At 45.1% G+C, this 15,477-nt stretch overlaps 1 protein-coding gene across 1 annotated transcript in view; it reads left to right on the plus strand.

Moving 5' to 3' along the window:
* Positions 1 to 15,477, plus strand: part of MYH10 (myosin, heavy chain 10, non-muscle) — a gene marked incomplete at its 5' end in the record, with an annotated part of 50,423 nt that overhangs the window by 19,624 nt on the left and 15,322 nt on the right. The window contains 15 exons of the mRNA XM_010143630.1: positions 578 to 696; positions 1,115 to 1,267; positions 1,673 to 1,846; positions 3,463 to 3,636; positions 5,672 to 5,786; positions 6,786 to 6,848; positions 9,229 to 9,422; positions 9,692 to 9,813; positions 10,123 to 10,192; positions 10,283 to 10,443; positions 10,991 to 11,099; positions 11,180 to 11,311; positions 12,594 to 12,800; positions 13,927 to 14,064; positions 14,579 to 14,702. Of these exons, the coding sequence (XP_010141932.1) occupies positions 578 to 696; positions 1,115 to 1,267; positions 1,673 to 1,846; positions 3,463 to 3,636; positions 5,672 to 5,786; positions 6,786 to 6,848; positions 9,229 to 9,422; positions 9,692 to 9,813; positions 10,123 to 10,192; positions 10,283 to 10,443; positions 10,991 to 11,099; positions 11,180 to 11,311; positions 12,594 to 12,800; positions 13,927 to 14,064; positions 14,579 to 14,702 (2,055 nt within the window). The remainder of the gene's footprint in view (positions 1 to 577; positions 697 to 1,114; positions 1,268 to 1,672; positions 1,847 to 3,462; positions 3,637 to 5,671; positions 5,787 to 6,785; positions 6,849 to 9,228; positions 9,423 to 9,691; positions 9,814 to 10,122; positions 10,193 to 10,282; positions 10,444 to 10,990; positions 11,100 to 11,179; positions 11,312 to 12,593; positions 12,801 to 13,926; positions 14,065 to 14,578; positions 14,703 to 15,477) is intronic.

Here is a 15,477-nt window from a genome sequence, read left to right on the forward strand (position 1 = left end):
CACGTCGTTTCAGATCGGGAAGGTGACACCAGGAGAGTTAATGGTGTCTGGGGGAAGTGAGCTGCTGCTTGCCTTGGGCTTGTACTGGTTTATACAGAACATGTTTGAAATGGTTTAAACAACGTTCCGCTGTCTATAGCAGCAGCGTTATCCCTGGAGGTGTTTAACAGCTGTGTGGAGGTGGTGCTGAGGGACATGGTTCAGGGACCCTGGCAGTGTGGAGTGAACGGTTGGACTCGATGATCTGAAAGGTCTCTTCCAAGCAGATGATTCTGTGATTCCGTGTGTTGGAGTTGCTGTGTGGTGGCCTCATACTGTGCTTTTGAAGTACCAGATTTCAGTGGGGGGCTGCTGCAGAGCTTGCTGTCAGCCTTCGGGGTGAGGCCCTGCAGAGCAGGCGGTGTGGTGGGGCAGATCTGTCTGAGGGCAGACGTGCATCTCCCCGACTGCTCTTCGGGAGGGCAGCTCTGCTCTGTTCTGAAGCTGGCACTCCACGGCCTGTGTTGGGAGCTCGTTCCTCCGCTGTTGCTGCTGCCATGGAGGTCTAAGCGCTTCCGTTTGTGTCTCTGCTCTCCAGTCGCGCAGAAGCTCTGCCATCTACTGGGAATGAACGTGATGGAGTTCACCCGAGCCATCCTGACACCGCGCATCAAAGTCGGCAGGGACTACGTCCAGAAAGCCCAGACCAAAGAGCAAGTGAGTGCTGGCGCTTTATATATGAAGCAGGACTGCCCCTCACCCTGATTAGCTCTTAATAAAGAAAATTAGGATTACGTAGTGCTGCTGACTCGCAGCTTACTGTGGTCATTAAATGTTCCTGCATGGTAAAAACGGGTGGTAGAATAGCAGAAGCCTTCCTCTTCCCTTGACCTTCTGCTGGTTTTATCCTTTAAAGTTTTCATCATATGTATCAAATGTGTGGAGAGCTTCTGTTTTTTAAAAAAGGATTTTTCATACCACTAATGGAACTACATGCTGTTTCTTCTGCTTGTTTTCCTTCCTCGTGGTGTTAACTCCATTAAACTCTGTTCCTCAGTTATTTGTGATAACACCAGCTCTGTGCTCTTCTGATGACTCCTCCAGGGTAAATAATAGTTCCTGTTTGGATTTTCAGGCAGACTTCGCAGTGGAAGCGTTGGCAAAAGCCACCTACGAACGCCTCTTCCGCTGGCTTGTTCACCGCATTAATAAGGCTTTGGACAGGACCAAACGACAGGGAGCATCTTTTATTGGAATTCTGGATATTGCTGGATTTGAAATCTTTGAGGTACTTCAAAACACTGTGAATCAGATTTATTTATTGATCCCCCTCTCCCCCCACCATTACTGTGCATTCAGAACTAACTGTGGAGCCACTTAACACATGTGTGTTCCAGGGCTGCAGGAGGGCTTTGTTTTGCAGCGTGCAAATGCTTTGACAACCCTAAAATAGTGCTAAAAATTCAGACTTCAGTCTGAACCGTGCTTCTATATGTGATGGGTTTTCCCCCTATGTTAGTTTAATTACATGTAATGTATAGGGAACGTAAGAGACTTGTATAATGAGTTCCAGTTTTCTTGATGTTATATTTGAATTTCGAGGAATTTCCTTGTATGGTCAACTTTTTGACTTCTGGATATGTGATAAATCCTGTCACTGAGTAATTCCTACTCACTAATGTTGTTCTTGTAGTTGAACTCCTTTGAGCAACTCTGCATTAACTACACCAACGAGAAGCTGCAGCAGTTATTTAACCACACCATGTTTATCCTGGAGCAAGAGGAGTATCAACGTGAGGGTATCGAGTGGAATTTCATTGACTTCGGACTGGACCTGCAGCCTTGCATTGACTTAATCGAAAGACCTGTAAGTTTGTGATTAATTAATGCTCCGAGGAGTAGAGGTTAGAATTTTGAGTTGGTTTTTACTGCCTGTAAATTGTAAGAGCTGTCACAGAAACTGGATTAACTTGAATGCCCAAGTCTAAAATACTGGGTGTTGGTAAAGGGATTTATCCTTATATTGCCCTGATGTTTGGGTAGAACATGAGCTGCAGATGTAAAGCTCCTATTTTTATACTTTTTTTTTTCCCTAGTAACAATGAAGTCTTTAATCCCATTGCTTTCATATTCAACCATGCCCTTGTGTTCCAGGAGCTGCAGACTGGTGGCTCAGTTAAAAACCTTTTCAAGACTCACTTTTATTTTCAGCAAAATTCCTGAAACTTCCTTTAGGGTAGAGTTTTCCCCATAAAACTGCCTTGCAAATAGGACAACAGTGTCATCAAGGTGATTTTAGTCGCTGTGTGTTTTAACATACTCTTTTGGTTGCTCAATATATGGAAGCTGAAAGTGGCTTCAAAGAGCAGGAGGACCAGTTGGGGGAGAACAAAGAGAGTGATCATTCGTTACGCCCCAGAACTGTGCTGTCAAAATTACTTCGTGACCTTTTAAATTCAACCCAGGGCATTGCATGTCCTGCTGTCTGCGTTTCGGTGTGTGTTCTAGAGCACAGAGAAGCTGCAGAGATGCTGTGCATCCTGAAGAGCAGCAGAACCCAGGAGATACGTTCTTGTTTGGCTTTAGAGTAGGAAAAGGCAAATCTTGTTTCAGTTATCAAAGGTTTACACTTTGTGTGTGGAATTTCGGAAAGTTCTGCCTCCTTGGAAGATAAAATCGCTGCCAAAACGCCTCAGGCTACATGTGGGTGCTTTCAGTATGCAGATGTTTCAGTGAATAGCCTAAAATGCACCAAGTTAACTTTTTTTTTGAAAAGCAAATGTCAGTACCTTCATAATTGTTCATCCACTAGAAACTTTTCAAGTCTAAATTGTTATAAACCCTTTCCCCCCCATTGCTCTCTGTCTCCTGAGGAAAACAATCCTGTCAATTCTACAGCTATAAAACACAGACATAGGTTGGTCCCTGCTTCACTTTGAGCATAAAGAACCCTTCAGATGGAGTGCTGAGATAATGTGGAAAGAGAGAGGGAGTATCAGACTGTGCTAGCTGCTCAGGTTAAGCCTGCCCCAGTCTCTCTGGGTGCTGCTGCTGGCCTTGGTAAGAGGGGGCTCACTGCTGCCACAGAGGTATGGGATAGCTGGAAGGGATGATTGTCTCAAGTTGAACCCATGTTAAAATAGGACGTTAACCGCTGTGGAGATGTGGATGAGCTGCTGTGTGTGAACCTGTCACAGAGGTGCTTGGAAGGTAGCTTTGGAGGTCACCTGTTCCAGTGTTGGCTCTGGTCAGCACTAGGTCAGGTCAGCTCTGGCTCCACAGACAGCAGAGTGGATTTCTTTTGAACCAGTCACAGTGTCCTTCATTGAACTGGAGTCTCCCCCCAGATTGTTTGAATTTAAATCAAATCTGAATCAGTTTAGACAGCTCCTTATTGTGGTGTTAATGGCGTGTTTTAAATATTAACAGTTTTAAAATACGTATATTGAATGTTAACGCTGATGAAACCCGACTGAATTTCAGGCCAATCCTCCTGGTGTGTTAGCGTTACTGGATGAAGAGTGCTGGTTCCCTAAAGCTACTGACAAGACGTTTGTGGAAAAATTAGTCCAAGAGCAAGGAACCCACTCCAAGTTCCAAAAGCCAAGACAGCTGAAGGACAAAGCAGACTTCTGCATTATTCACTACGCAGGGAAGGTAAGGGTTAAATATTAAACACTTAGTTAGAAATGTTGGTTTGGAGAAACTAATATGCAGCATGGCCACCAAGTATTTGTGCAAGAGAGTGGACTTGTCTAATTTCCTTGAGCATGTTCAGGAGAGCTCAGATGGGACTCTGTTACGTGACAGACAGAACTGCAAAACAGCAGTTAGTATCAGAGTAAGCAAATATTTCAGTTTCCTTTAATTTTTGTTGTCAGATCTTGCAGGTGAGGTTTTTCCAGGACTTTATTGAAAGGAATCTCTTCTCAATATCTGTTTCCAAGTTGATAGTAGTGACTGAAGTAGGGCAGTGTTGGTACCAGCTTCCCTCTTCATCACAGAATTGTCTGTGTTGGAAAAGTCATCAAGTTCCCCTATTCCTCCAGCACTGCCAGGTCCCCACTGACCCCTGTCCCTCAGCAGCACCTCCACGCAGCTGGGAAACCCCTCCAGGGATGGGGACTCCCTGGGCAGCCTGCGCCAGGCCTGCACAACCCCAACCTGGAACAACTTGAGACCAATTACTCTTGTCCTGTCACTTGTTCCTGGGGAGATGAGATCGAACATCCCCTGGCTCCAGCCTCCTGTCAGGAGTTGTCAGAGCCAGAAGGTCTCCCCTGAGCCTCCTTTTCTCCAGGCTAAACACCGTCATGTCTCCCAGTCGCTCCTCATAAGACTTGTCCTCTAATCTCCTCAGTTCACGTAAGACTTGCTGTGTATCCCCTTTCACAGGGAAGCTGGTACCTTTTCATTTTTACTGTTCAATCTTCAGTCTCCCACTGCGGGGGACAGAGCTCAGGTACGCTGGGAACAGCTCCGTGAAATAGCTGCAATACTTGTATTTTGTGGATCCTTCATGGTCTGTTCTGTAGGGCCATGCTATGGAACTAGTTTCATATCTAGTTAAAACTTCACCGTAGTACCAGTGTTTGCCTGGATACTTGGAAGAAATGGAGCTGTCATTTAGTTTTCATTTCGAGTCCTAATAGCCTTGTGTCTATTTGTCAGTGCTGCCAATGAGGTTAGTCTAGCAAAAAAGCGAAACAAAGGAATTATACATTTAATTGTATCAATCTGTGAAAGGGTTACTTGGAGATAATGAAATCCTCGCTGCTGCTGCAGTTAGTAGTAGGTCACCTTTAGGGAAGCAAACTGATTTAACCAGCCCGGGGCCTGACTGCCAGGGAGTAACTGGTCTGGAGAATGGTTTACTTCAGCCGAGCTGAGCAGGCGTTTCTGGAACAGTGGCACTGCAGATCTTCCTCGCAGAGCTGCGTCTTTCAGAACGTGATCAGAACAAGTGTTCCTGCAAAACTGGAGTCATTTGCAAAGTAGCTTTTCCTGCAAGAAAAGTACTAAGAAAATGATCTGATTTGGCTTTCAGTGCTGGAAGCATTTAACTGTGACTGTCCTGCCAGAGCCCTGGTTTAAGAAAGAAAACTCTGGTTGAAGCAAAAACATGCAGAGGTCTTGCTGGACTCGAGGAATTTCAGAGCTGTTTCTTGGGCTGGGACGAAACCCCTGTTGGCAGCGTTGTGTTTTCAACTGCTGAGCTCTAGTTTAATTGCAAACCACAGAACTGGCTCATTCAAGATAAGAGCTGTGTTTGTTTTCTTCACAGAACAAAGTGGTGAAGTGTAACTGCTGTAGTGAACTAAATTCATGCCGCGGCACATCCTTCGTTTGTTCCCTAGCAATTCAGATTTAGTAGTTAGGATCTGTACTGGAGTTGTTTCTACATCTTCAGATCGAAGCCCTGTTCTGGCAGTAGCACCAGGCTGAAAATGCACATTAGTGAGTGAGAAGTCAGGTTGTTGGTTTTAAGAAAACTCCTGTTTAGTCTTCAAAAAAAAACCAAACAAACAACTTCTCATGGTGCTTTGAACTGTTCTAAGGAGGCATAACCAACACATAGTGAGCACCGAGGAAACATCAGAGCAGCATTCTGTAGCACTTTTCTTTTGGTGCTGGTGAATTTAAACCCAGGCTGGTCATCCATCTGATGACGTGCCCCTTGGCTGCTCTGCAGGTGGACTACAAGGCAGACGAGTGGCTGATGAAGAATATGGACCCCCTGAACGACAATGTGGCTACGCTCTTGCACCAGTCTTCTGACAAATTTGTGGCAGAGCTCTGGAAGGACGGTAAGAGATCACGTTCTGAGCACACAAGTTGTTAGCAATTTTCCCTTGCTGGGTGAGTTGGGGGGGTTTTGTGCCTGGTCCCTCCTCACCCTCCACCTCTACGCTCTTCTACGGCACTTTCTCTGTTGTTTAGCACCAAAACTGTGACAAGGAAGCTGGGTTGCACCGATGGTCCCTCACACATGTCCCATTTCTGAGTAGCTGCTTCTCGTGTTTATCTGAACTGATACTTGCTACTCGTTTCCCCCATCAGATTTCACGCAGAGTCTTGCCCAGAGCTCTTAGTGGGAGTCGATGTGGTGGAGTCCTGAATGTGAATAGCTGGGGCAGTTCTTGCTGTTAATACTGCCTTATGGGAGCACCAGCACAGTCGTTTCATGTGCACTGGAAATCCGCATCTCCTAAAATAAAATTCATTAACAGCCATACCAGTGCTTAGATGCTGCGTATGAAAAGAAAGTGCACCGTGTCCCTGTTTTAGCTGTACAGGGTTCAGCAAGTTCAACTGCACATCAGCTTGAAGTATTTACTAACGTTTCTACCAAATCACTCCAAGAAGCAGGTATAGCCAAATAAATACTTGGCAGGGACTTTTCCTCTCTGGTTTTTAACACCGCAGTCTATTAATTAGAGTATATTGACCTGTCACAGTATATGAATCCTGTAGCATCTTCCTCGAGGAGGAAATGAAGCTGGTTAATGCCGAGTTTCCCTCTTGGTTCAGCTACAGAGAGCAGCTTTAATGAATAGATAAAGAACTTTTTGGTTGGGGATCTGCCACTTTCTTTCTGAGTACATGCACAGAGGCAAAAGTGGTTTAGTGTAAAATATTCAAAACCCTCTTCCACAGATAATCGGGGCATGCATGGAATATGTTGTGGCCTAACTGCTGTAGTAGCCCCGTGAAGTGTTTGCAATTGAACCTGTTCTGTGTACTAACTGAAGTGTCTTGTGTATCTGCTCTTCTGTCTTTCTGTTTTTGCTGTTTCTCTGCCTTAGAGATACAGAATATTCAGAGAGCCTGTTTCTATGACAGTATTACTGGTCTTCATGAGCCTCCAGGTGAATGGATAGAGAACCGTAGGCCTACCAAAGGCAGGGCTATGGTATCTGCAGGAAAACCATGTTTGCTCGTAGGCTTGCATGAACTCCTCATTTCATGCTGGACTTAGGTATCCCTCCACGAGGCAAGCGGGTCCGGGTGCATACCTATTGAGTCGCTGCCGCACACGTACAGCATCTCTTAATGCATTGCAGATAAAAAGGTTTGTCGCTTCCTAGTTCCACGTTGAGATGCAGAATTGCTTCTGAAGTGGTAATTCTGGTAGCTCCAAGCACTGAGAGAATGCGTAAGCTTTGTAACGCTATCGAGCTTCTTTCTGCAGTCCAACATTGACAAAGCTCTGGAATGTTTTAGACCAGTGGATGTGTTTTTGGGGAGGAGAGCGGAAGAACGTATTGCTGCAGTTGTAGTGGGGGTAGTGAGTGAAATAAACTTCTTCCAGACTTGTCAGAATTGTTTATTTATTTAAAATCCTCTTAATTTTAGTATTTCCCATTGAGGAAGCTGCAAATGTTTTTTGAGGTATTGGGAAATCAACAAACCCACTTACCTGGAATGTCTTTTTGAAGACACTCTAGATATTGTGTCCAGCCTCATCCTTCTTGTAATCCTCTCCCCAAGTTTAGACATAGCTGTCTGTGAAAGCTGTGCCTCCAGACTCTTGATCTGTACTTGGTTTATCTTCCCCTAATGATATGTCACATGAGGATGCTAGTGGTGGTTCCTGCAGTAATTACTAGAGGACTTGAGTTCAGAGGCTTGAAACCGGGTGAATGTCCGGTCCTGCTGTTCCATGACTGCTCTAACCGAGAGGGAAAGCTTACATTTAACTTTAGTAATCCTCTTTGAAACATAAATAACACTTTAGAGCTGGAGGACAAAGGGGAGCAAAACAAGAGACACATAATTATCAGTTGTTTCCCAAATTTTGAAAAATGGGTGGCCAAAGAGAAACTGAACAGTGTCTAGTTGTTAGTGGTGTCTGCTGGGTGCACGTCACTAATATATACTCGCTGTCATGTTCATTCTCTGTAATCCTGATTCTCTATCCCATCTCTGGTTTAGAACTGAATTCTGCTTCGAAATAAATATTTGGGATTTGATCTTGTGAACAGCTTCCCACCGCCTCACTCTTCTGACTTTAATAAGCCACTTAGATTCTTGTGTTCAGAACTGCGTGGAGGGTCTGGGCTCTGCTCTGACTTAAGTGATTACTCAAACTGATTGCCCTGTATTTTTCTACTTTTAATTTTCCTTTTTTTTTGTAATAGACCTTTGAGAACCAGTTGAGTATGAAATCAAATATTGTCACTTATTTGTCATATACAAAACTAATTCTAGTAGCAAAGCATAATTCCCTCTGCTTTGGTTTGAATCAATTTGAAGATAACTTCAAAAAATTTGAATTGTAGCCTACGCGTAGTTGCTTGTTTCTGTCTGGGACTCCTGGAGAACCAGTGTGTGGTGTGTATTTGCTCAGTGCTAAGACATGTCAGCTCTAATTATGAAGGTGTTAAGCCACCTCTGTGTTTTGTGGTTTTTTGTTTTTTTTTTTTTTTTTTAATGAGCTCTTTAAACAGTTGTTGAGGTGCACATGGGATCACCTTCAAGGTTGGAACGGTGGCAGTCAGGTTTCTAACCTGTGCTTCTGAAGAAGAAACCATAGAGATCCTTACCCAAAATGTTCCAAAAACTCAAAGAAAAAAAACCTATTCTGCTGCTTTACAGCAGCTCTGAAGCGCTTTAGTGTGCAGTTTTCCTGGTTTGAGACTTGGCTTTTGGCCAGGGAGGTCTTCGCAGTTTATAGAAAACTTGGAAGAATTCTTCGAGTTAGCAGACGAGTGGAAGTCTGGCAGGTCACTTTTCCCTCTTGTCGTTGCGGTAACACTTATTTCGAACTCTGTAAACAGTTACGCTTTCAAAACACTTCTGAATAGTCAACAAAACTCAGATTCGATCTATGTGATGGCCATAAGAGACTCTTCACGTGAAGCAAATGCACACAGATGTCTAATTCCAAATGTTCAGCCGAGACGTTTTGCATTATAAGAATTGAAATAATTGCCGGTTTCCAGGCAGCTTTCTACCTCCGGAAAGCTGACTTCAAACTCAGCAAATGGCTTTACTGGTCATGTAGAACTGCAAGGAAGGAGCTGGATGTTTTAGGCTGTTCCTCCTGAAGCTGCACTATTCTGCTGTATAAGTTTCTGGCTTTTGGTTCCACTGCTTCTGCACAGCGTCCCCGGTACGTGCTGACGGCATCTCCTGTCATTTGTTCCGCAAAGCTTCTTGCTGCTGCACTACTGCTCCTGTTTCTGCCTGTTCTTCTACCTGACCAATGTTAAAGTCCACTTATTTCTTTTCTCTTGTCCTTCCCAGTGGATCGTATCGTGGGTCTGGATCAGGTCACTGGAATAACAGAGACAGCTTTCGGCTCTGCTTACAAGACCAAGAAGGGCATGTTCCGTACTGTTGGCCAACTCTACAAGGAATCTCTCACCAAGCTGATGGCAACGCTCCGAAACACTAATCCCAATTTTGTTCGCTGCATCATTCCGAATCATGAGAAGAGGGTATGAACTACAGACCGCTCCTCACTCTCCCTCTTTGTTAGAGTCTTCATGTGCGTTTTGAGCTGCGCATCCTCTCTGTGTCTTCCTTGGGAAATCAGAAGTTGGGTTTCACAGTTTTCACACTCCTCAAAGAGCTTTGCAGTGTTCCCTGCATGTCCCCTTATTTAGACAGTTGATTTGAGACAGAGAGCAGCCTGAGAAACTTAAACTACAGTTTTTCATTTATACAAAATAAAAGACTAAAAATCCTGCTTGTTTTGTTTGTCCAGGCTGGAAAGTTGGATCCGCACCTGGTTCTAGACCAGCTTCGTTGCAATGGCGTTTTGGAAGGAATAAGGATTTGTCGACAAGGATTTCCAAACAGGATAGTGTTCCAGGAGTTCAGACAGAGGTAACCACAGGAGCAGCTGGTGGAGTTTTATGAGATAAAGTTCCTCGTTTTATAACTGAAGGCACCCCCTGCCCCAGCCCAACCGGAAGAAAATCCGAACCCATGTGTGGGCTCTTGAAGTGGCTTCAACTTGAAGCAGTTAAATACTGAAAATTTATTCTAATACAACAGGGGAGGGACATCAACTAAACTGGGCTGCTGGAAAAACCCTCTGGAGAAACCCCTTAGCTGAGCACTCGTGACTGTAGTGTATGGGTTTGTAATGCTGATTGTTGAATGAAAAAATGGGTGTTTTTGTTTGGCTCACAGGTATGAGATCCTCACTCCCAATGCAATTCCAAAAGGATTTATGGATGGGAAACAAGCCTGCGAGCGTATGGTAAGAGTTCCTACCTAAATTCACTGGAAAGTTGAAATGAATCTTGTGCTTTTCCTGGTGTAAAACCGATGTGCTTGCCTGTCCTTTTAGATCAGAGCCTTAGAGCTGGACCCCAACTTATACAGAATTGGACAGAGCAAGATCTTTTTCCGAGCGGGTGTCTTGGCACACTTAGAAGAAGAACGAGATCTGAAGATCACAGACATCATCATCTTCTTCCAAGCAGTCTGTCGAGGATACCTGGCCAGGAAGTACGTGGGCTTTTGCCATCGGATCTTCCCGTGGTCATCTTGTCCCTTCAACAGGGAGCTGTGCATTACAACTTGTATTTTGGGGAGATTTTCTTGCAGCATGTTGCCTGATAAACTGTAGCTGTACCCAGGGTATGAGGTGAATTTTTCCCTAATAACAATTTGTACCTTCATGCATTCCTGAGCAATGTCTCCTTTCCTTACTCTCTTGCCTTTGTGACAGTGCAGCTGTTTGCAGCCTAGAGAGTGGCTGCAAAAAAGTCCTCCTGCTCCACTGGAGGCTCATAGAGGTGCTCTGCAAATTAAAGGACAGTTCAGTGTCAGAAAAAAGTCTGCAAGAGTAAGAACTCTGTAATTTTCAAATTCAATTTCTTGCTCTGCCCCTTCATACAGGGAATGAGTGCTCCTAAATCAGTGCAGTCCCTGAAACTTAAAATAAGCGGATTTATGGTCTGTGAGTGCTCTAGGGTTGGGTAATTTAAAAATTAAAAACACAAAGAGGTGATCAGCTGGATTTAACACCAGATGTTTTGCTCTTTGTCTTCAGGGCCTTTGCAAAGAAACAGCAGCAGCTGAGTGCACTGAAGATCCTGCAGAGGAATTGTGCTGCGTACCTGAAGCTCAGGCACTGGCAGTGGTGGAGGGTCTTCACGAAGGTTTGTGGTGTTCCTTGACTTGCTTGGACTTCTGTAAATAGGAGAACGTGGGTTTTCAACTTCATTGAAAATCTTTGCAGGTGAAGCCTCTTCTTCAGGTCACTCGTCAAGAGGAAGAACTTCAAGCTAAAGATGAGGAGCTAATGAAGGTGAAAGAAAAACAGACAAAAGTGGAGGCAGAACTTGAGGAAATGGAAAGGAAACATCAACAGGTTTGTGCCCAAGATGAGCTTTTGGTGTCTAGAATGTGGATTGTGCTATATCCCCTGGGACAGAGCCATGCTGGGGAGACACTTGTGAGCAAAAGCACTGAAAATCAGGCGAGTGAACTCCTTTCACACTTGGCCGAAATCTGGGACAGGGAGATACAGCACGAGCCATTCCTCTGGGAGTGCACAAACATCATGTGAACAAATCCAGGCTCAATTTTGGCCTGTCCTGGTTTACAGGAGAACTTTGGTAGCAGTGTCCTCTTCCTTTTCAGATGTGTTTTCAAGGTGGGACACTTGTGTGTGGTGTGTGTGTGCTGTGTGAGATGTGGAGAAGCAATTATGACAGTTACTGAACTGAAAGTGGATTTAAGCTGATAATGGTTTTATGAGTTTGAAGAAGAGCTGAGTGTCAGTAAAGGGAGATGTGTATTTATCTCTGGTGATTTCGAGATGTGGTAGAACTGGGATGAATATCTAGAAGGGCAAAGCATCAGTTCCCCTTGAGGAGAGGACTGGAAGGAGTGGCCTGTGAGGAATTGTCTGGGATTGTCTAGTTTGGAGAAGAGGCGGCTGGAGTGTCCTCGTGGCTTTCTACAGCCTCCTGAGGAGGGGACGCACTGATCTCTTGGGATCCTGTGACAGGCCATGTGGGAATGGTTCAGAGCTGTATCAGGGAGGTTCAGACTAGATATTGGGAAACATTTATTTTCTGAGAGGTTGTTCAGATGCTGGACCAGGCTTCCTAGAGAGGTGGTCCAAGCCCCAAGCTTGTCGGCATTTAAGAGGCGTTTGGACAATGCTCTTAATAACATGCTTTAACTTTTTATCAGCCCTGAAGTGGTCAGGGATTGGGCTAGATGCCTGTCGTAGGTCCCTTCCAACTGGAACTATTATATTCTCTTGCCAAATTTACCCAGCAAAAAGCAACACGTTCCAGTTCTGTCCCAGTGACGCCGAGTGCCAGCCTCAGCCCAGCTACCCATGGCACTGCTCTGCCGCTATGCAGGGGTGAGTGTGGGGAGCAGTCCAGGGAACAAGCACTTCCCTCATCACTTTGCTGCTGGTGGAACAGGGACAGTGGGATTTGTTCCTTAACTGGAGCAACAAGTGAATGGCTATTGCTACAGACCTGCTGTGAAAGTTGGTGTCTTCTGCCCTCTATTAAAAGCCTTTGGTTTCGGATGTAGGCCAAGGAGTCATGAATTGGAGCATGTATAATCTTTCATGAGAGACTTTGAAACATTGTTTTGACTGCTTTACCTCCTTTCTTCTATATTTGCAGCTTCTAGAAGAGAAGAACATTCTTGCAGAGCAGCTACAGGCTGAGACAGAGCTCTTTGCAGAAGCTGAGGAGATGAGGGCTCGTTTGGCTGCCAAAAAACAAGAGTTGGAAGAAATTCTCCATGATTTGGAGTCCAGAGTTGAGGAGGAAGAGGAAAGAAACCAAATATTGCAGAATGAGAAGAAGAAAATGCAGGGCCATATTCAGGTACGCTCCTCAGCCCAGAGGAATTCGGCTCCTTAACACCACATGTGGAATAAAACCAGTCTGCGGGTTTTCTCCTCTTCCTGTGTTCAGTGTGTTCAGCTTCTTGTGGTCCCCAGGCATATGAGGGTGGGGAAAGAAAAAGAAGAGTCACAGCGCCCTGTTAGCTCTAGCCAATGCAGGTGGAGTATTAGAGGTAGAAGTACTTGGAGTGGGGAGGAACCAGGAATGACTGCAAGGGACTTACCTGCTTCTGTGCAGAAGCAGGGACTGATGGGATGATGTCACTTGTGAGACATGTTCCTCTGACTGAAATCCAGTGAATGGTGAAGAATATTCCTTGACTTTGACCAACTGATACAATTTCATCTCCTCCAAGTTACTTGGGGTTTTCTGTGAAAATCAGATGATTCAGGTGCTCCCTTTTGAATAAGGGGGACCTTGAGAAAGGGAATACCCGAGAACTTACCTGTCTGTGAGAACATTCCAGGTACTCGAAGGAGAATTAAACCCCACATCTCACAGCGCTTGATGCCTTTTCATAAGTGTGCGTTGATGTGTGGCTGAGAAGCTCATTTAAAGCCACAAATGAACAGAAACACAAAATGTTATTGCTTTTCTAATCGTATCTAGCTATTTGTGCTGATAGCTGAACCATTTCAGCTGCAAGACTAAGGTGCAGATTCCTACTGGAATCGGGAGATCTTTTTCCTGTGGTGTCTCTTCTGAGACACTTGCACTTCACACCAGATCAGATGTAGTTTGCTGGGAAGCCTTTGACATAAAGCCTGATCTGATTTCATTGTTAAGTAGATTTTTCTTACCTTAGGTTCAGAACTGGGAAGGTGAAAGATGCTGGTGGAGTGAGTCTGTGCTTCCCAGACAGCAGAGTTCAGCCAAAGCTGAAATACAGAGCGTAAAAAATTCCATGTGTATCACATGACCCTTGATTTCATTACCAGATCGGTGATACTATAAAGGAATCTAACAAAGCAAATACATTTTTAGTGTTAGTTCGGGCAGGTGGCTCTTCAAAATAGTACATCTTTGTCACCAAGTTAAAAAAACCCAAAGAATTAACCCATGGGTAACCTGGGAGACTCACAGATGCTGTTGCCTTTCTTCCCAGGACCTAGAGGAACAGCTTGATGAGGAGGAGGGAGCTCGGCAGAAGCTGCAGCTGGAAAAAGTTACAGCAGAAGCCAAGATCAAGAAGATGGAGGAAGAGATCCTGCTGTTGGAGGACCAAAATTCCAAATTTTTGAAGGTGAGACCAGGGTGTGTGGCAGAGACTCTGCACAGAAGCAGTAGCAGTGCCAAGTGATAGCTCTTGAAACGTTTGAGATGCTGCTTCATTACCTATAAAGTTTGTACCTGAAAACTTGTGGGGTTTGAACAGGTTGAAGCTGAGACGCTTAGAGATTCTTTGAGCTGACCCTCACGAAAGAAGTGTTTGTCATGTGTTTGTTCCATGGGTGTTCCAAACCTGTGAGAGTTTTTATCACCGCTACTGCTGTGCTTTGCAAACAGTGCACAGCAAACACTGTCCTAAAACCAGGCCTCCGGGGGTTAAACGACATCTCACTTTCCTCAAAAAAAATGTTCAGGTTTCTACACTACACCAGTTGATCCTTAGTATTGGCAGGTCAGTCACCTGCAATGAAATCTGTATCGTACACTGTGTGAGGCCTCTGGATTTTGTATATTCAGTTACTTGTGCTGCTTAAAGACTCTTACATTGTGTTTCAGAAGTTATTCTTTCTCCCCTTTCTCCTAACCAGGAAAAAAAGCTGATGGAGGATCGAATTGCTGAATGTACTTCTCAGCTGGCTGAAGAAGAGGAAAAGGCCAAGAACTTGGCTAAGCTCAAGAACAAGCAGGAAATGATGATCACTGATTTGGAAGGTTTGTTCTTGCTCCATTTGCCTATCAACATCCTGGACATCAGGCTGGAGAGGAGCAGGTCGTGAATTACCGTGTGTGTGGTGGCTGGTCCAGTCTGCTCACCGTGTCCTCAATGATAGCTCTTATTTTATCTCTTTCAAAAATCTTGAAATTTCTGTCACTTGCCTGATTTTTTACATCTGGCTGCTCAGTCGTGTTTAACTTGTTTGGTTTTCATTTTTGAGACTCCGTTTCATTTGTAGGTGCACTCAGACATTCCTGTCACTATCCCTTAGTGACACGGTAACGGCTCTGTCTCAGGAAGCTGTTAGGCGTTTCTAGAATCGCAGAACTGTTTTGGTTGGAAAAAGAATTTTAAGCTCATTGAGTCCCCCTGTCCCTCAGCACTGCCAGGTCCCCACTGACCCCTGTCCCTCAGCACCACCTCCACATGGCTGGGAAACCCTTCCAGGGATGGGGACTCCACTGCTCTGGGCAGCCTGTGCCCGGCCGGGACAACCCCAACGGGGAAGAAATTGTTCCTCAGGGCCAACCTCAACCTCCTCTGGTACAACCTGAGTCTGTTTCCTCTCATCCTGTTTCTTGTTCCTGGACTGACCCCTGCCTCACTCCAGCCTCCTGTCAGGGAGCTGTCAGAGCCAGAAGATCTCGCCAAAGCCTCCTTTGCTCCAGGCTCAACCTCCCCAGGTCCATCAGCTGCTCCTCAGCGCACTTGTGCTCCAGACCCTGCTCCAGCTTCATTGTCCTTCTCTGGACACGCTGCCGCCCCTCACTG

The sequence above is a fragment of the Buceros rhinoceros genome, unplaced genomic scaffold, assembly GCF_000710305.1.
Source record: "Buceros rhinoceros silvestris isolate BGI_N320 unplaced genomic scaffold, ASM71030v1 scaffold7899, whole genome shotgun sequence".
In the NCBI taxonomy this organism is placed as follows: Eukaryota; Metazoa; Chordata; class Aves; order Bucerotiformes; family Bucerotidae; genus Buceros; species Buceros rhinoceros.